This window comes from Schistocerca piceifrons, chromosome 5, assembly GCF_021461385.2.
Source record: "Schistocerca piceifrons isolate TAMUIC-IGC-003096 chromosome 5, iqSchPice1.1, whole genome shotgun sequence".
Lineage (NCBI taxonomy): Eukaryota > Metazoa > Arthropoda > Insecta > Orthoptera > Acrididae > Schistocerca > Schistocerca piceifrons.
The window spans coordinates 306,981,039-307,002,763 of record NC_060142.1 but is presented as its reverse complement, the minus strand read 5'-3'; the positions used below and the strand labels follow the sequence as shown (position 1 = coordinate 307,002,763).

Genomic DNA, 21,725 nt, shown 5'->3' with positions numbered 1-21,725 from the left:
TGTTATTTCTGTCTAACTGCAAGTGAAACTTGGAGGTCCTGTGTTTGTTATGTTTCCTCACACCAAAACTGTGGACCTTCACTAATGCAAACTGCCATTTCCTGATTAGTTGCTTCTGTGATTGTTTCTTCTATTAAAATACCCATAGTTACTCCCATTATTCCTGTCCTGCTGCTGTTCAGAATTTCTCTCTCTGCTGTCACTTTGATCCTGATGGAATTTATCATTATCTCTGTTTCTTTGATTACTCCCATTGTTCCTATTATTATGGTACATACTTCTTTCTACTGGCCCATCCAGCCTGTCAACATATTGTAAAAACTGTTCAAGACAATTGTCAGGTCCGTATACCAAATTGCACTTGAGTCTTTCTGGTAATCTCCTTTTAAGCATATTAATCAAGATCATTTCATCCAATGGTTTGTCAAGATGTGCTAACTTTCTAAGCTGGTTCTTACATAACTCTTCCAATGTGCCAACCCTATTCCTATGATTAGGACCATTCAAAAATTTACTTTTGATCTCCACTCTTCAGCTTCCAACCAAAATTTATTTAAAGAACTTTTCTCAAAACTCTGGTACATTTCCCACTTACTTAAATTTAAATTTACCCATGACAGAGCTATGCCTTCAAGACGTCTTTTATCAAACTTAATTTTTTGATTGTCATTCATGCCTGACACAAAGCTATCTCTGCAGTGGTGCAGAAAATCCACTGGATGTAAATTATCTGACAGAAAACTATTGATTAGAGTGTTGGACCATGCAATATCATTGTTTGCATACAGACTTTTATTAATACAACTTTCCTGAACTGCTGAATTTTCTTATCTAAAACAGTTACATTAGTTTGTATATTGTTTTCTACATTTAAAATTTTTTGGTTTAAATTGGAATCATTTTGAAGGGTGATAGCTCCTAACTCAGGCAGTTTTTTTGCTATGACCTTCTGTTCCACTCTGACATCATCAACATTCTTTAATTGTTTTGCTGACTCAACTACAAACTCATTTTCTAAAACAATAAATTTATTTTCTAAAACATCAACTTTTTCATTCACACTTTTTAACCTCTCTGACAACCCATTTTCTAACTCCAAAACTTGATTACTAAGTTGACCTATCTGATCTTGTACCCTGTCCATTTAGCTACTGCTTTCAGTTTTCAAGTCCTTTCATTGTCCTTGTACTGAAGTAAATTTACTATCATTATCTGTTCTTATTTCAGTTAACTGATCATTAACTGCACTAAATTTGCTATTGTAGTCTGTCTTAATTTCCTCTAGTTTTGCCAAAATTAACTGTAAAACATCAGTCTTTACTGTTTCTTTACTGACAATGATTTTACTCGGCTCAAACATCTCGTGACTGGATCCTGCAGCTTCCATTTTACCTCACTTTTGCTTTCATTCCTATTCATTTTGTTAGCAAGCACACGAGTCCACAAACAAATTAATGTTACAAATAGTTTGTACTTATCTTTCTTTTTTGATGTCCCTGGTTGTAGTTGTAAAGTCCCCCTCACTTTCAATTATATCTGGTCCATCATTATTAGTAGTGCATCGTCACTGTTAGTATAAAGATCCTATGTTGGGCAGCCTTCAGTTTTGCTCCATGTGATCAAAAATTTATTTGTACATCATTTTCAAAAATCAATGAAATAAAACAGTTCCTGCAACAGACAAAACTTCATTATTAGCCAGTTTATCACAGACAATGCCCCCACTTGTAATCTCACCCCTCTTTCCTTCTTCCATTTATTGCCCACATTAAACAAGGCCCAGTACAAGTAATTAATAAGTGGTTTCTTACGAAGAGTTGATAGGAGCAAAGATTACAATGAACTTTCAAGTTTACTGAGCTTGTCATGTTGAGATGGCTCCGGTTCTTATTATTTGGGGGCTGATTCTTGAAGATGAAAATCTAACATCAGGCCCTTGCAGTTGATTGAACTAATGAAATTGGAAGATTGTTGTTGCAGAATTTTTGACATAAATATATTTTCCACTGATTTTCTCACGTTTTAGTATTTCTTACAGTATTTTGATTTTTCACATTATCATAGCCAAAATTACATTGTTCACACCTTTTATACAAAAATACATCTGTTCACATCAGAGGCAAGCTTATGACTCCCACACTCTGTGGAAATAACAATATTCCAAAGGGTTTACAATTTTTCTTATCTAATGAATTTCTACTAGTTTTTGTTACATTATTAATTTCGATTATAATTTCATAAATGAATCCAGAAATAAACAGAATAAACAGTACAGGATTGTGTACTTAATAATAGAAATTTTAAGTGTAGATATAGTTCGTAATTTAAACTTTTTCTAAAAAAAAATAATTTTAACTGTACATTTAGAATAAGTATTTATCTATTATAATGTCGAAACTAAAATATTTTATAAAGTAATTTCTTTTCATAAATTTTAGCTTGAAATATAATATGCAGTGTACAAAACTGTAGGAACGTTTTAAGAAAAGCAACTGAGTTAATACTGATCTGTCCAGAATTCAAAAAATAATACTCTTATCGACAATTACTGTTGGGGAAAAGTAATGCTAGAGGAGAATGTCCCATTACAACCCTGTCCCCAGCTTCAACCTTCATTATTCCCTGTTTTCCACCCGTTTCTTACTCTCAATCCAGCACTACCCAAGTCTTTTCCCGTTCTCCCTCTCCCATTGCAGCCTATCAACTCTGTACCTAGCAGCCTTGTTCTTCTCACTGCCCGATGGCTTCTACTTACACCCACCATGGATTGCTGCCCATGTCAGATGCAGGTGCAGTCTGTGTTCGGGCCTGAGCAGCTGTAGACAGAGTCAGAGTAGCTATGTGTGGTGTGTGTGTGTGTGTGTGTGTGTGTGTGTGTGTGTGTGTGTGTGTGTGTGTGTGTGTGTTATATTCATCTGTAGGACATTTTTGCCAAAAAATTTAAAGTTTCATAGTCTTTTCATTGTTCTGTGTGAGACTCTATGTTGTGAGGAGGTATCTGTTCTTCTCATATTATTCTTATTCTACCCTGGACTGGACTTATTTGTTTAAGTCATCCATGGAAACTGAGACCAATTAACTAACTTGCTATCCACTTAATGTCCTCTGAGAGGAATCAAACAAGTTTCATCAATGCAATGCAGAGGCAATTATCACAATATGTGTGAGACAACTCCTTTCTCCACTATTTAGAACTAATGTACAGCTATGGCACATGCTGATCCCACAGATCTTGTAGGAATAAGATATGGATAGCATGTGAGGTTAAAGTATGTTTTAGTAGGGAGAGAATAATTTATTAATTATGACCACAGCCTATGTCTAAAATTAAAACTGCATTATCATTACCAGGAGCTAAAGTAGAATCCTCCAGTCTTTTACCATACAAGCAAACAAGGTCCTACTATATTAAAAAAAATTAGCACTGTAAGATTAAAGCAAAACCGATCTGCAGCATTATTAAGCATCAAACACATAAAAACAGAGAGGCGAATGAAATTAGAAAAGAGAAGCTAGTGTTTGTATATAAACAGTAAGCAGCAATTTTTCCCTTAAATAGCAGTTTTTCTGTTAATTTTTTATGTTAAACTTACCATGAGTAAGTGCAAACCGTTTGCAACAGTTTAACAATAGCTACTTGTTAATATAGTCCATAACAGTTGATCACTTTGTTTGATGTTTACTTTGACACATTTTCACTTCTAAAGGTTCTCCTTCAAGATGGAATCCACAGAATACAATAAATGATCTGTTGTAACTTGCTAACTATGGTAAAAGATTTGACTAACAAATTTTGGAACTAATTATTCTGCAATTCATGATAGTTTTTTTGCTATTTGTCACATTCAGACCTTTACTTCATGAATATTCTTTTTTAGAGCATAGGAGAGACTCCAGTCATCATCCCTGTCCTCTTCCCTTCTTCTCTCTCCTGATGAGTTTTTGAACAACCTCTAATGAAGATTCAATTTGTGTTTTCAACTGTGTGTTTGTTAGCTTTGCTCCTGTTGTTCCTACTGCTGCATTTGGCATGTACAGAGCTTTGGTGTCTCAAATGCTCTATTCTGTAATTCTATTAGACCTGATGTCATTACAGAAACAAATTTCCCATTTCACGAATTTCCTTGCTTACCACAGTAGCACACTGTGAAGGATAATTTTTAGTACATTAATTTTTCTATATCTCATTTTCATTTGTAAATTAGATACTCTAGTAAATTTTAGTCACTGACCTCATTATCAATTCCCAATATTTCAGATTCCTTGATGCCTACAAAGAAAATGGTCTTGAGTTTTGGGCAGTTTCGACAGGAAATGAACCAGCAACTGGAATAATTAATATACCAGGGATTAATTCACTTGGATGGACACCACAAAGGCAAAGAAAGTGGATTGTTGAAAATTTGTTTCCTTCACTCCATGCTTCCCAACACAGCAATGTTAAGCTTCTTTTACTTGATGATCAACGTCTCTTTGTGCCTTTTGTGTTAGATGAGGTAAATACGTGGTACAAAATTTATTTAGCTACATATTTTGCATAGAGTCATCAGTACCTGACCTTTGTGAATGTCAGACACATGGGTGTTTATATTACAAGTATTAAGTAATGAGTATGGCAGTTGTGGGGAAGGCAGATAGTCGCCTTCGGTTCATTGGTAGAATTTTGGGAAGATGTGGTTCATCTGTAAAGGAGACCACTTATAAAATGCTAATATGACCTATTCTTGAGTACTGCTCGAGTGTTTGGGATCACTGTCAGGTTGGATTGAGGGAGGACATAGAGGCAATTCAGAGGGGGCCTGCTAGATTTGTTACTGGTAGGTTTGATCATCACGCGAGTGTTACGGAAATGCTTCAGGAACTCGGGTGGGAGTCTCTAGAGGAAATGAGACGTTCTTTTCATTAATCGCTGCTGAGGACATTTAGAGAACCAGCATTTGAGGCTGACTGCAGTACAATTTTACTGCTGCCAACTTAAATTTCGTATAAAGACCACAAAAATAAGATAAGAGATTAGGGCTCGTACAGAGGCATATAGGCAGTCATTTTTCCCTCATTCTGTTTGGGAGTGGAACAGGGAGTTAGTTGTGGTACGAGGCACCCTCCACCATGCACCGTATGGTGGATTGCGGAGTATGTATGTAGATGTAGATGTAGATGTAATTGAGTAGGTAAACGTCTACTCACTAAGTAGTGGAAGGAGAACACACATTTAAAGGTAATTAAATTTGAAAGCTTTTGGAGCCAGTGGCCCTTCTTCTGGCAGATGGGTTGAAGGGGAAGAAAGACAGGTGAAGGAAAAGGACTAGTGAGGTTTACGCAATGGAAGAGTTCTGAAAAGTTGCCCAGAACTGTGGACAAGGGGAGACTTACTAGACGGGATGAGAGGAAAGAATCATTGCTTTCCAGCATTCAAGCAGTCCTAATTTTTTAGAAAACCAAAGACTTTCCTACCATATTTATATAAAATAGTTTTTATTTAAGAAAACATGAAATATTTTATGTCTAGCTGTAAATATGCATTATTTGTCTTATTTTATAAATCTTTGAGTGGCATCCGTTGATCTATGGACTCCGGTCTGTAAATCTTACTTTTGTTCTTTGTCTGTCAGAGAATTGGAATTGCACTTGGTGTTGTTGTCATATATATTACATTTACTTACTTTCTTTTCCTAACAAATCAAAAAAGCAATCAATTTATAGTGGTGCAAGGAATATAATAAGTATTTGCATTGTATGAAAACTTCATGACAAGATTCACTAAATGCTAGTCCATCTGTAAAATATAGGAAAAATGTGTGCATAATGAAAAAATAGTATTTGTTATGAGAAGGAACATAGTTCTATATTAGTGTATAGTTCATCTTAGTAGAGTAGTACTTTTGATGCTTGTTCATTTATGTGGGGTGGAAACTGTAATGGTACAAGATTTTCCATGTTTTACAAGAAATAATTCTCATGGCTGTAGTGGACTGGTGGGAAAATCACGTACAATATTAGTGTATAAATGAACAAACATGACAAGTCTTGCATTAGTGAGAAGAAGAGCTTGAGGGTTAAAGTTATCCACAGTTGGGATCAAAGTTTCTTTATATTTCATTGTTGTTGTTGTTGTTGTTGTTGTGGTTAGTATGTCATGTGTACATGAGACATGCTTGCTTGTTTGAAGGTGTGTGTGTTTTCTTTTCTACAGAATGTTCGGGCCAAAATCTAAATGTGTAACTGTCTTTTCATTGTGCCTATCTTCAACTCCATGTGTCACCTTTACTGTGAATGATGCTCTAATATTTTCACAATATTTTGCAAGTCTTCTTCTTGAACAACAAAGATTTCTTAAAGGACAACCAATTTACAACTAAGTGAAAGAAAGTAAATAGTTTCTATCTTCTGGATATATAGAAAAGAAAAGGCTTCAAGAGGTTGATACCTCTGGAATAACTCATACATCAGTGCTGAAGAACACAGCTTGACAGTCCAGCTGGGAAGCACTTGGATGCAAAACATGCACTTGGTCACTATATGCCATCAGTTCATTCATTCAAAACACTAACTGTCTGTTTAACAATAAGTGAAAATACTAGGTAAGTCTGCTTACTGCTTGGTAAATGGGAAACAGCTATGACATTTTCTGATGTTGATTTAAATCCATCATGGCTAAGCATATTTCTGTATACTGGAAAGCTGTAAGAAGGAGCATTTTGACAAGTTATACTTTAACCAGGCTTACAAAAAGACTGAAAATACTCACTGGAGATTTGACATTTGCTCCTCCTGAGACCATCCCTGGATAACTATATCATACAGGTAGCTGATGCATTGTGGGACACTGGCAATAGTTTGTTCTAAATGTTTTTTTGGAAAATTGCTGGTGTGACAGCAATGGCAAAAGGCAATCTGTTTCCAAGGGAGCCTCACCCAAAGGAAGTTGAAAATAAGATTCTGAAATACTGAACTCTGTTAGTTTGGAAAACAATTTGTTCAAAAATGGTTCAAATGGCTCTGAGCACTATTGAACTCAACATCTGAGGTCATCAGTCCCCTAGAACTTAGAACTACTTAAACCTAACTAACCTAAGGACATCACACACATCCATGCCCGAGGCAGGATTCGAACCTGCGACCGTAGCAGTCGCGTGATACCAGACTGAAGCGCCTAGTACCACTCGCCCACAGTGGTGGGCAAAACAATTTGTCAGGGTGTGTAAGGGTGTATGAGTCCACAATCAACTGAGTTTTTTCTGTATTTTATAAGTTCCCGCAAAGGCATAATACACTACCATGCCACACAGTAGAATAACACACCACCAGATTTGTGGACAATGGCTAAAGGTGATGTCCAACTGTTGTAAGGAATCAGGGGCAACAATTTTAACTCCTCTCTAAGTGATCCATTCTACCCTTACCTAGTGCTGTAGGGCTATTGGTATCTGGTGGGCTTTAAAAAATTGGAACTGCCAAATATTTTAATGTAATATGGGCAGAAAAATTAGAAGTCATTCCAAGGCCTGGAGAAAACAAGGAAGCATATTGGGAACACAAATAATCCACATGTGCACATGGAACAGTATTATAAATTGCTTGGACTGAGAGTGGGATAGAAAATCCAAAGGCTGACTACACATGAAGGCCAAAAATATTTTACCTGAAGATTCTACTAATATAAACAAAGGAATGGTTCTGGTCACTTGCTTAAATGCCAGTTCCAGAACTATTTGCCCTATAGTTTGTTTAAAACTAGTTGTGACTTTTGACGTTTGGCTGATGGGAGGGGACGTGACACCGTTGCCCAGGTAACACGAATAGTGAGTTGGCTTTCCCTTCCATGTTGCTAGCTGTTCACCTTGTGAAGCATTCCTGTTGCCACATCATGAACAAACAGTACCACATGATGTCACACAATAGATCCATCAAAGTCCGTCATCTCTCGTAAAATAGTATTTTCTGGCTTTGAATTGTTCTGTAGTCATCAGGTATTGTGAGCAAGTGCTTTGTGTTGGCATCACATTAACAACAATAGTGCAGTAATCTGAATACAAGATTTGTGATAAAAGTTTTGTCCAAGAACACATTCACTGGCAGGGAAGATAATGTTCTGCTGCAAAACATTCCTCAGAATTTTTCAACAATACTAAAGGACAAAACACTAAAACACTTTGTTGTGACTCATAAACCTCCAACAATGCAATGGAGGGGAGAGGATATTTTGCTCTGTGTAAAAAGAAACATTCCACAAGAATTTGAACCTGTATAAGGCAGAGTTAATGGAACTTGCAGTGCTGTAGTATGAGCCAAAACTTCATGCAACCAGGTCGACGAACTGGCTAACAGTAAATGAAATAGTTTAATTAGGCATTCTCCAATAAAAGAAGCCACCATAAATGTTACATGACATGACTGATCTTGAGTTGTCAGCCATACCGAGAAGGTAGTTAAGGAGACATCGATTCATGAAGGACTGTGACAAGTTTTGGGGAAAACGTGACTTCTGTTGTTGCCATGTTAATATCTGCTTTTTTTGTCATCAGACGGCAGGGTTTAGAAATATTCATCTCACTAAAATTCTAATTCAGTTGGGCAGAATCCTGAAATAGTGTAATATTGAGCTATCAACTGAGTGCAAGTCAGGTCAATAGTTTATGAAACAGACTATTGTCAGTATAAAAGTAAACTTCTTCACTTATATTGTTACAAAATCCACAGCAGTTCTTGTTTCACCAGCTATTGATGGCACTCAATAATTACATTATTTCACTGAAAAAAACTGTAGTTGCTTGAATATTGTGGTAGATATGGAAGTTTTGCATATTAATCATATGGCAAAACACTCTCTCCTTTGTGCACTGTCATTTGCCAAAATTGTATTTTGATATCTCAAATCATTTGGAGATATGAGGAATTTATGAATATTTCATCCCAATTTTCACTAGCATACAAATTCATGATGGTGCACCTTACATACATTCCATTTTCTCAAGGTTGGAGACAGACAGTGATATCCTTCCAAGTTAAAGGAATAATTCAATATATTACCTACATTCAATATGCAGCAGCACATACACTAACATGCACCAAACACAAATTCATAGCTATACCTATTTTTCACTGCAAGGTAAGAATATTTTGCAGAAGTTTACCTACTATCAAACTAACTATGGCCATTAACAAAATGATCAGGTCACGCCAAGTAGGCCTGGAATTATACTTTGATCACCTGCTGATGCACCTAGCACACGTTGACAACTATGATTCAGTCCACTTACTGTGTACTGAGCTGTCAAAAGTCACAACTTATTTTAAATGCACTATACATGTCAGAATTTTATGATGGGTGGAAGCCATTAGCTCAGCTGGTGCAGATTTTAAGTGGAGATCCAAACTGGAGATATGTAGGCTGATTAATAATTTAGACTGAGGCCCCAGTATCAAAGAGGAATGAAATGGTAATACTATGAGTCTTTGCTGGCAGCAAGAGGTGGTGTTGTGTTACTCTTAGCTCTGCGATGTCATTTATTTGCATCAGTGCACTTGACTGCTAACAGTGTGCCCAGCTCTGCCAATCATTTGCTATATGACCCTGGCAAAAACACTGCTGACAGACATCATTATAACATTGACAACTACATCTATCATGCAAGGAAAAACAATCAGGTCTGCTAGACAGTCTATGAAATTTTCACCAAGGCCAGGAGGAAAAACTTTTATGGCATTGGATTTAAGTCCCGTTTAGTTGAGGAGGAGTCACTAGGATTGCATGACATTAGTGAAAGATCACCATCAGACAGACAAGGCCACACCACAGTTCCTGATTTAGATGACAGTTCTGATATCTCACAGACCATGGGAATGGATCCACCGTGGTATAACAATCATGTACGAAAGGTACTACGGAAACAAAGAAAGCTTCATCATAGGTTTAAGAGTAGTCGAATCATAGCTGATAAGGAAAAGCTGAACGAAGCGAAAAAGAGCATAAAGAGAGCAATGAGAGAAGCATTCAACGAATTCGAACATAAAACATTGGCAAACAATCTAAACAAGAACCCTAAAAAGTTTTGGTCATATGTAAAATCGGTAAGCGGATCTAAATCCCCTATTCAGTCACTCGTTGACCACGATGGCACCGAAACAGAGGACGACCGAAGAAAGGCAGAAATACTGAATTCAGTGTTCCGAAACTGTTTCAATACGGAAAATCGTAACACGGTCCCTGACTTCAGCCGTCGCACGGACGCCAAAATGGAAAATATTGAAATAAACGATATCGGAATTGAAAAACAACTGCTATCACTTAGTAGCGGAAAAGCATCCGGACCAGACAAGATACCCTTAAGATTCTACAGTGATTATGCTAAAGAACTTGCCCCCTTTCTATCAGCAATTTATCGTAGATCGCTGGAAGAACATAAAGTACCTAGCGACTGGAAGAAAGCGCAGGTCGTTCCCATTTTCAAGAAGGGTCATAAATCAGATGCGAATAATTATAGGCCTATTTCGCTTACGTCAATCTGTTGTAGAATAATGGAACATGTTTTGTGTTCTCGTATTATGACGTTCTTAGATAATACAAATCTCCTTCATCATAACCAACATGGATTCCGCAAACAGAGATCATGTGAAACTCAGCTCGCCCTATTTGCCCAAGAAATTCACAGTGCCGTAGACACTGGCGAGCAGATTGATGCCGTATTCCTGGACTTCAGGAAGGCATTTGATACGGTTCCGCACTTACATTTAGTGAAAAAAATACGAGCTTATGGAGTATCGGACCAGGTTTGTGATTGGATTCAGGATTTCCTAGAAGAAAGAACACAACATGTCATTCTTAACGGTTCAAAATCTGCAGATGTAGAGGTAATTTTGGGAGTACCGCAGGGAAGCGTGATAGGACCTTTATTGTTTACAATATACATAAATGACTTAGTTGACAACGTCGGTAGCTCCGTGAGGCTATTTGCAGATGACACGGTTGTCTACAAGAAAGTAGCAACATCAGAAGACTCGTACGTACTCCAGGAGGACCTGCAGAGGATTAATGCATGGTGCGACAGCTGGCAGCTTTCCCTAAACGTAGATAAATGTAATATAATGCGCATACATAGGGGCAGAAATCCATTCCAGTACGATTATGCCATAGGTGGTAAATCACTGGAAGCGGTAACGACCGTAAAATACTTAGGAGTTACTATCCGGAGCGATCTGAAGTGGAATGATCACATAAAACAAATAGTGGGAAAAGCAGGCGCCAGGTTGAGATTCATAGGAAGAATTCTAAGAAAATGTGACTCATCGACGAAAGAAGTAGCTTACAAAACGCTTGTTCGTCCGATTCTTGAGTATTGCTCATCAGTATGGGACCCTTACCAGGTTGGATTAATAGAAGAGATAGACATGATCCAGCGAAAAGCAGCACGATTCATCATGGGGACATTTAGTCAGCGCGAGAGCGTTACGGAGATGCTGAACAAGCTCCAGTGGTGGACACTTCAAGAAAGGCGTTACGCAATACGGAGAGGTTTATTATCGAAATTACGAGAGAGCACATTCCGGGAAGAGATGGGCAACATATTACTACCGCCCACATATATCTCGCGTAATGATCACAACGAAAAGATCCGAGAAATTAGAGCAAATACGGAGACTTACAAGCAGTCGTTCTTCCCACGCACAATTCGTGAATGGAACAGGGAAGGGGGGATCAGATAGTGGTACAATAAGTACCCTCCGCCACACACCGTAAGGTGGCTCGCGGAGTATAGATGTAGATGTAGATGTAGGAAGCCTGAGGTTCTTGAGAAATTTTGAAAGCTGTAGCAATATCCAAAACTTCTAAAGAAGAATCTCACTGCCATCATTCCTGGTCACACACTTGACTGCCTGTTGATAGTCTAATCACTACAACATTTATTAACAAATCCATATAATATTTTCCACAAAGACATGCAAACTAGCATTTTCTACTCAGGTGTTACAGACCCATGATGATTAGCTGTCGGAGTATGCCTTGCAGTGTTGAAGGAACTCTAAATGAGTGGTCAGCACATGCATTTTTGTAGCCAAATGACCACTTAAAAGTGCGTGAAAAGCAGTGAGGAGCAGCACTGATGGGTCGGACAAATGGACCAACTTTTTCACAAGATATTAGAGCCATGGCTTTGCAGATAAGAGAAACATTCACTGTTGCTCAAGATCCTGAATACTATTTCATGAAAATGAAGTAGAAAATGCTTTTGGGACTCTTCCCAGTACTCTTGAGCTTCATTAAATGACTGGAAAGCTAGAATTGTTAGAAATGTTTGTAGACATGCCAGATCTGTCAGCTTCTGTGCTGCAGTTTTAGCTATCTTTTCCAGAGCTCAAAAAACTGCAGGTCCAGTATAGTTGAAACACTCACCGAAATGACCTGAAAAGTTCTATTCTGGTAGAGGATGGTTTGCTGTGCCAAAAAATCATTGTCACCACTCCTGTAAGCCTGATACAACAACAACACTGATTTTATTAGTCATAATTTATTAACAATTAAGTCACAGAAAGTAATAGATCCTGATTCTTCTAGAAATACACAAAACAAAAGACTTCAGAAGATGGGTACCTCTGTTCAAGACAGAATTCAGATATTTTGTCACATAACTGGAATGTTTGTGATGGAAAATCGCAGTTTGTTGGTATGAACCACAGCTCAGTGCACCAATATGCTGTTAGCTTTTTCACTAAAAGTACAACTGCCGGTTGAACTGTGAGTGAAGACAGTTCTGCACAAGGCAGATATGCAACTATGAGTGTTAGCCAAAGGTTGATGATAGGTAACACCAAAACCCTGATCACACTCCAGGAGAAAACCAGATAGTGCAGGTTCATTGTAAATAGATACACCAGAGAACATGCTGTTGGCCAGTTATAGCAAGTGAGGCCATAGTGGTCCATGGGAGCCCTTTTAATCTGCAGCAGGTGTTTTCTCTTGTATCCTTCCATGTTGCGCCTAGTGATCTCATCATACAAATGCCTATTATATCGATAAATCCATCAATATGTCAGACATTATTAAAATAATATATGTTCTATCTTAGTTTAATGAGGCTAAGTGGAAATTTTAATTTGTCATTACATCCATTATGGTAGTGTGTAATAATAATGATAATAATAATAATAATAATAACCTGATGCATCTGAATGGCCAAGTGCAAGTATTTCAATTGGACACAAATTTTGGTGACTTTTGTGTCCTTATATACTCCATTTATTCAATTTATTCAACTACAGAATGGGTACCTACAGTTTAACACAGAATCTGAACCTCTTGTCATTCCTGTCAACTCTTCACATTGTTGAGAAAGGAAGGCTATATTGAAGGTAGGCAGAAGATTTCTGTGGACTGGCTGGAATTTGATCTCATGATGTCTACGTTTCCAGGCAAGTAACTTTACCTCTAGGCAACCAGGCCTGACTGTAGTGTGTTATGGACATGGACAATGCTACTTCGATAGGGAGTGGCAGTCCAAAGGTCTCATTGTGGTTTCATAAAATGTATCCCATTTGTTTTCTGACGCATTTGCCTGATTAATGGTATCTGTCTTCTCCTCTGCTATCTTAGTTTTAAAGAAGTTTATGTTTACACCATTCAGAATCCACTTCTGTGCAACCATTTTAGTTGCTCTATCAGGGTGATTCAAAAAGAATACCACAACTTTAAAAATGTGTATTTAATGAAAGAAACATAATATAACCTTCTGTTATACATCATTACAAAGAGTATTTAAAAAGGTTTTTTTTCACTCAAAAACAAGATCAGAGATGTTCAATACGGCGCCCTCCAGACACACGAGCAATATCAACCCGATAATCCAACTCGTTCCACACTCTCTGTAGCATATCAGGCGTAACAGTTTGGATAGCTGCTGTTATTTCTCGTTTCAAATCATCAATGGTGGCTGGGAGAGGTGGCCGAAACACCATATCCTTAACATACCCCCATAAGAAAAAATCGCAGGGGGTAAGATCAGGGCATCTTGGAGGCCAGTGATGAAGTGCTCTGTCACGGGCTGCCTGGCGGCCTATCCATCGCCTCGGGTAATTGACGTTCAGGTTTCATAACTAAACTTTTTTGTAGGACTCTCCATACAGTTGATTGTGGAATTTGCAGCTCTCTGCTAGATCTGCGAGTCGATTTTCCTGGGCTGCGAACAAATGCTTGCTGGATGCGTGCTACATTTTCATCACTCGTTCTCGGCCGTCCAGAACTTTTCCCTTTGCACAAACACCCATTCTCTGTAAACTATTTATACCAACGTTTAATACACCACCTATCAGGAGGTTTAACACCATACTTCGTTCGAAATGCACGCTGAACAACTGTCGTCAATTCACTTCTGCCATACTCAATAACACAAAAAGCTTTCTGTTGAGCGTTCACCATCTTAGTATCAACTGATGCTGACGCCTAGTCAACAGCGCCTCAAGCGAACAAATGTACAACTAAATGAAACTTTATAGCTCCCTTAATTCGCCGACAGATAGTGCTTAGCTCTGCCTTTTGTCGTTGCAGAGTTTTAAATTCCTAAAGTTGTGGTATTCTTTTTGAATCACCCTGTATTATGAGAGTTGCTACTCATGATTGATGGTGAGTCGCAGATAGGAACAACAAAAAGTATGTGTGTGTGTGTGTGTGTGTGTGTGTGTGTGTGTGTGTGTGTGTGTGTGTGTGTGTGTGTGTCTGTCTGTCTGTCTGTCTGTCCACTATTTTCAAGAAAGGCCTTGTAGGTCAAAAGCTTAAATCGTGACAGTCTTTTTGTTATGTCTACCTGCTACTACTCAGCATCTCCACTAAATGGTGAGTAGCAACTTTTTCAAAATATTATTACAGTACATTCCATCCTGGATATCCATTGTTTCATGACACAGCAAAACTCAAAAAGGGAAAGAAGTAAGATTATGGTATAACACCCTATTGATAACAAAGTCATCAGAGATAAAGCACAAATTTGGATTCAGGGAGGATAGAGAAGGAAATAGGCCTTGCCCTTTCATAGGAACCACTCTGGTATTCACCTAGGTGATTTAAGAAATCCATGTAGATCCTAAAGCTGGATAGCCAGACAGGATTTGAACTGGATTTTAACTCTGCCAAATATAAGTCCAGTGTCTTATCACTCCATGGATTTGAACTTTGCCAAATATAAGTCCAGTGTCTTATCACTCCATTACTCACTTGTAGGAAAGCTTAAACATTCTGGCAACTGATGTGAGTAATGAAAACCAACACATATGTAATTAATACTCTCTTTCACATTGATCATCATATAATCTATTTTATCTGAGATTCACCCTATATTTGTGAATTTAATGTATCTGTTGGTGTCATACAAATTATATGACAGGTGTTTAAATATTTAACTTTCAAATCAACAGCTTCATCATCAGAGTTCTGTTCACATTTAAAATTACATTTGTCTTATAATGTATATGCAATGTTTGCTGATTTTCACTGTGACAAATGTTCTGTAGAGTGGTGGTTAAAAAATAACCTAGAAATTTGTTTGCATAATTTTAATTCATTGTTAGGTCAAATTTTTTTTCTGGCAGTTAACTTGACCATCAAGTTTGGAAATAATGTGCTGAAAAAATTAAAAATAGTAGTGATTCAGATTGCATGTCAAACTGTAGGTTCGCTTATAACTCATAAGGTTAGACTGTTTTCAGGACAGAGGAAACCAAGAGCATTCAACTTCCAATTGGGAAAAAAAAAAAAAAGTGGAGAAGCATTGTCATTTTCAGTTCAACCTTTCAGTTCATGACTAATATAGTTTACTTACCACTATCTGAAATCTTTTTGCTGTCATTGTTTGTTTGGTAGCACCTGTAGAAAGAAATTTTTATTTTTAATTGCAAAGATTCAACATTAATTTCTTATTTTACTGTAATTACTATCACCCTTCACAGGTGAATGAGTACACTAGCATAGGAGTTAAAAATGAGGATGTGGACATGACATGAATTAGAAGAAATTTGTTGGTATACAAAATTAGTGAGAACATTAAATTATTGAAAAAGAGATAATGAAAGATTTGAAAAATGTAGTGAGACTGTAAGTTATGAAGTGAGAAATCAGACCTGTATTGTCTTGAACAATTTTGCCAGTGTGATATCTTTATATGTATCCTGCTTTGTAATATCTTTATCTAGATTGAAATATCAATATTCCATTCCAAGCTGCTATATTATTTAATATTATTTCATTTCAAATGAAAGTTTTTTTCATTGCAGCTTATGCAAGATGAAAGTATGCAAAAATATGTTGATGGTTTTGCGGTCCATTGGTACTATGATCAAATATCTCCAGCTCGGATATTAAATAATACACATGAGAAATACCCCTCAAAATTTATTATATCAACAGAAGCCAGCATTGGTGAGTCAGGAATACATGCCTTATTTGAACACTAATAATTGCTTATGAATCTCATTTTTCCATCTACAGATGTAACTGTCTTGATGTGTAATACAGGGAATATATTAAAATATGTCTTGGAGGAAATATAGTAGCAATACATGTTCTTCATGAAACAATGATATCTACATGCATCTACAGCCTTTTATCCAGTATTAGTACATTTATATAACTACACATTTCAAAAATGACACAGAACAACTAAAAGTTGTAGAGAAAAATTCTTCATTTATAAAGTGAGTTATACCATTAGGGGAGAGTGGGGCACATTGAACCATAAAAAATATTTCTCCGTGTTACTCATCCAATAATTTTATTACAGACTTGTGATTTACAGATGTTATAATCATTCAAGTATCAAATGGCCATATATAATTGTTTTTTAGCTGCAGGCCTTTGTAGAAAATTTGGTAAATGGTTCATTGTGCCCCACATGTGGGGTACAGTGAGCCACTTTAAACAGGTTCATTGAAGGAACCTATTTAGCATACAAAGTAAGTGTAAATATACTTTAAACATAATGTGTACATATATTCCATGTGTGAATCATATAATTAAATCTGTAGGCACACAATCATGTTACTTATTTTGGTATTATTGAACATCAATGGACTTGAAGCTGATTCCAAATTTGAAGTATGATTTTTGTCTCTTTGTCACACCATCAGTAGCAGGTCGTGGGAGCACATAAAGTATGTTGCTATCTGGAACAAAAGCTTCATCCTTTACTTAATTCTTTCTCCTGCTCCACAGAAAATACCTTAAGATTGTCATAATTTGGTGTCAATCTTTCTCTGGAACCACATTTAATGTCTTGAACATATCAATGAAGAGTAGGGTAAGGTATTAGATGAGATTTAGCTGCTTGGTGAACTGCCATGCCCTTATTAAGAATGTCCTGTACAGCTTCTTGCATAACGTAATGGTCAGTTTTACCTGTCCTTCTTCCTACAGTATGAAAGAACCATCTTCAAACCTGATAATATAAAACAGGACTGCTGAATGTCTGTGATTTAAAAGCCTTAAATTCCTACACATATGTTTTACCCATGCTAAGGAAACAAAGTACAGAGTGCTTGTATTGGACAATTAAAAGATTCCTGGGGCACAATGAACCATGGCTCATTGTGCCCCAGGAGAGCTTGATTCAATGTGCCCCAACAGTACATATTTCAAACAAAGCTCGTGTGACGTTATGTATGAACATTGTTAATATTTGAAGATCTATATCATTAAAATAAAGTATTGATATTGCTACAATGACTTACTTTCTCTATAATTTGGTGACAAAGGATTGAAAAAAATTCAATCTATGTCCCCAAAAATTACTTCACTGTCGCGAAACTAACATATCACCAGTTCAACACTAATGGCGTGAACTAGATCCTGCAGAAAACAAGTGGCAGTTGGTAGAGCAGTACTGACAACATATGCACAGAGGAAAAAATAATTTGCCACCTTATACTGAAATTATGCAACCTGATTCATTGTGCCCTGTGGTTCAGAGTGCCCCACTCTCCCCTACTCCTTCCTTTATGTGTGATGTTTCACGTACATCCGATTTATTAAAATTGATGTATTACAGTAGATTTTGCCACTGTTCTTTCATTGAAAATGTTTCTACATTCTACATCGTATTTAGAAGAACGGGTTATTCAATAACATCATAACCCCAACCATAGAGACCAGAATTCAAATCACCCAAAATGAAAATCCAACACTGCATCACTACACTGAAAGATAGTGAAATGTACTTCTCATAAAATGCAGGTTTACATGCTCCACTACAGAGTTTAAATTCTGTTACAAAATCAACTCTGAATAAGTAAGAGAGAAGTAATGGCAGATTAAAACTTTTGTGACAAAGGATTTTACAGCAAGATCCTTGCATAAAATTCTCTAACACTAGAGTTCAAGCTGTGTCACAAGGAGGAGTGGGAGAAGTCTCATGCGGGTTGTAACACCCTCTTCCAATTATAATTTAGTAAAAAATTTATATTTTTAATGTAAGAATCTCCAATTTGAGGAAGAGACTCTCCCATATGTGATTAATCTTTTGAATTTAAATATTTTTGTGCTAGTTACAAATTAGGGGAAAGATGGCATTATAATCATTGAAAAAGAGGCAGTGATAAACATGCATCTTCTGGATATTCCACTCTCCTTCATAGTCTGGGAATACAAACTGTGGGTGTCTAGGCGAAAGCACCACCTCAACACTGGTCTTAAAATTTCTGAATTTTCTTTTTGAGATCTTTGACAATGAATTGCATCCTTCTGTTAATATTGTTTTAAAATTTTGACTCTACTACCAATATTGTAGCAACTGTAGGACACATATTGCCAAATCTTCACCATTTCAAAACTTGAATTACAACAATCAAGAGGGAAAGAAAAATAATTGTTTTCACCTTATAACATATCCATTAGGACGATAAGATTACGCAGTTATTACAATATTTGCTCTGTAATATGAAGCAACTTGAGTTTGTCCTATGAATTACTCATGTTAATTTGTTAAAACAATTTGTTAGTTTTATTGTTATTGCTGTTATAAAAGTGCTGTCTGTGACATGTTAAAACCGAGAACACTGGTAAGTTACAATTGCAAAAGGGGAAAGGTGAGGGAGCACAGAAATGTGTATGTATAGGACTTAAAATGAAAGAAAGCTACATAGTCAACAAATGTCTTGGGGATGTGGGTGTCACAGACAAACACATTTTGAAAAGCACCTAAACAAATCCAAACTGTTACCATCTGTAAAGTTGAGATAAGAGTTTTGCTGCTTCCATAAATTTGTTGCTTTACACCATTTGATCCAGAAAATGTTTTCTTCTCAATATTTTCATTTTAGCTGCAATTTCGTGCTGAAACTAAAATTCACACATAATTATTATAATAATTATGTGCTGTGTAACAACTACAGAAAGAAGCTGTGTGAAAACTGTCTTTAGAAAACCAAAAGATATAATGAGAATTTAATTCATCATAAATACATGAAACATACTCCCACATATTCTCAGTGTAAAATGTCAGTCAGCACAATTCTAGCTTCCAGAGCCAAAACACTAGTTGCATTTTCAAAACCCAACCCCACAGTCATATCATCTTTCAATGCTGGAAAGGTCTGTAAAATAATTTACCCATGACATCTTATCATTGACAAGTCCAGAAGACTGAATTTTGTTGTGGCATTAAAATTGAGTCCTGTAAGAGGACTGAATTTCTGTGGGACTGTAGTTTTTAAGGAGAGATTCATTTGTTGAATCTCAGAAACCTTGTAATGTATTTTCATGAAGGTATGGGGCTGATGACAACAAAATGCTTGATATAGAGTAAAAAAAATTAAGTGAAGAGAGTGCATTTGCAACAAAAACAAATGTTTGAAATTTGCAACAGTGATGTTTCTTTAATCTTGAACAGCTAATAAACGAAAATAAACATAAAATTCTGGACAAATATTGTATCAAAAAATGACAGCAGATATGAATTAACAAAAATGCCAAAGCATGCAATAACCATAATAATATTTAAAAATATAGACAATACATACATGAATTAGGATACAAACAAATAAATTAAAACATACTATATAAATTCAGCTAGTAAATAAAAAAGGAAATAAATGTGTGACATTCTGAACTGTAATTTATATATGCAGTACCTACTCACTGAGTAGAAATTAATGTATCACTTTAAAAATGACTGTAAAGAATGTTTAAAGGACTTTGTGTCCTGAATAATTTCTTGTTTTCACAGGTAGTTTGTTGAATAGTTTCAAACCTTTGTTGAATGCATACTTCTGACACATTGTATTATTTGTTTCAGCTGTACGAAAGTTTTTACTGAGTCTGGTGTTATGGTCATGGAAGATCCTCTGCAGACCTCTATCATTATATATTAAATTTGTTTTCAAAAATAAAATAATTTTTCTTGCTTCGATATGCTAAGAACAGTGAAGTCAAGTCTGTATGCCCCTCCATATTTTACTTTTGTTTATTGTTGTGATTGCCTTATTTTGAATTTTAAATATACTGGGTGCTGTCAGAGCATTCCCTGAAATTGTTACTCCATAGTTCAAATGTACTGAATGTACTGTATTTACTCGAATCTAAACCGCACTCGATTCTAAGCCGCACCTGAAAAATCAAGGGAAAAAAAATTTCCCGAATCTAAGCCGCACCTGAAATCTGAGACTCGAAATTCTAGGGGAGAGAAAAGTTTTAGGCCGCACCTCCAAATCGAAACAAAGTTGGTCCATTGTAATATGAGACATAATTTAGGTCGAATGAATGACGATACAGCTACAGTAGTTTGGTTCGAGACGTAAGCTTAGCAGTTGACTTTACCAGGTAGCAATTGCTATGTGTCAGGTGCTCCATCCGTATTTATACGGGTACCTTTGCTTTTTCACATGCTTCGTCTGGTTTGAATTAATTGCTTATTTTTCCTTGATCTGTTAAGTGCTGTTCTCTTTGTTATAGGTGTTTACGTGACTCTAAGCTGAAGATGCATTACTGTACTGTGTCATGCATTGTTTGTCACATTCTGATAACGAGGGTTTACGGCCTGTCGCCGCTCACGGCATGGCTTGCTTTTGTGCGTGCTACCACCGCTTTTTTTAAAAAAGAGAGAGAGAGAGAGAGAGAGAGAGAGAGAGAGGAATCGTCTCATTAGCGAAACAATTGCAAGAAACTGCTATTTGTTGTTACTTACACTGCTGCTTTCTTTGATAATGATCAACAAGTACCAAATAATAGACTGCATATAAAAACAAAGATGAGGTGACTTACCGAACAAAAGCGCTGGCAGGTCGATAGACACACAAACAAACACAAACATACACACAAAATTCAAGCTTTCGCAACAAACTGTTGCCTCATCAGGAAAGAGGGAAGGAGAGGGGAAGACGAAAGGAAGTGGGTTTTAAGGGAGAGGGTAAGCAGAAATATGTCTGCTTGTGTCTGTATGTGTGGATGGATATGTGCGTCTGTGCGAGTGTATACCTGTCCTTTTTTCCCCCTAAGGTAAGTCTTTCCGCTCCCGGGATTGGAATGACTCCTTACCCTCTCCCTTAAAACCCACTTCCTTTCGTCTTCCCCTCTCCTTCCCTCTTTCCTGATGAGGCAACAGTTTGTTGCGAAAGCTTGAATTTTGTGTGTATGTTTGTGTTTGTTTGTGTGTCTATCGACCTGCCAGCGCTTTTGTTCGGTAAGTCACCTCATCTTTGTTTTTATATATAATTTGTCCCACGTGGAATGTTTCCTTCCATTATATTGAAAT

General features: G+C 36.8%; 1 protein-coding gene across 1 annotated transcript in view; it reads left to right on the top strand.

Moving 5' to 3' along the window:
* Positions 1-21,725, top strand: part of LOC124798960 (lysosomal acid glucosylceramidase-like) — a 129,181-nt gene that overhangs the window by 48,013 nt on the left and 59,443 nt on the right. Inside the window, exons 4-5 of the mRNA XM_047262494.1 lie at positions 4,259-4,496; positions 16,258-16,406. Of these exons, the coding sequence (XP_047118450.1) occupies positions 4,259-4,496; positions 16,258-16,406 (387 nt within the window). The remainder of the gene's footprint in view (positions 1-4,258; positions 4,497-16,257; positions 16,407-21,725) is intronic.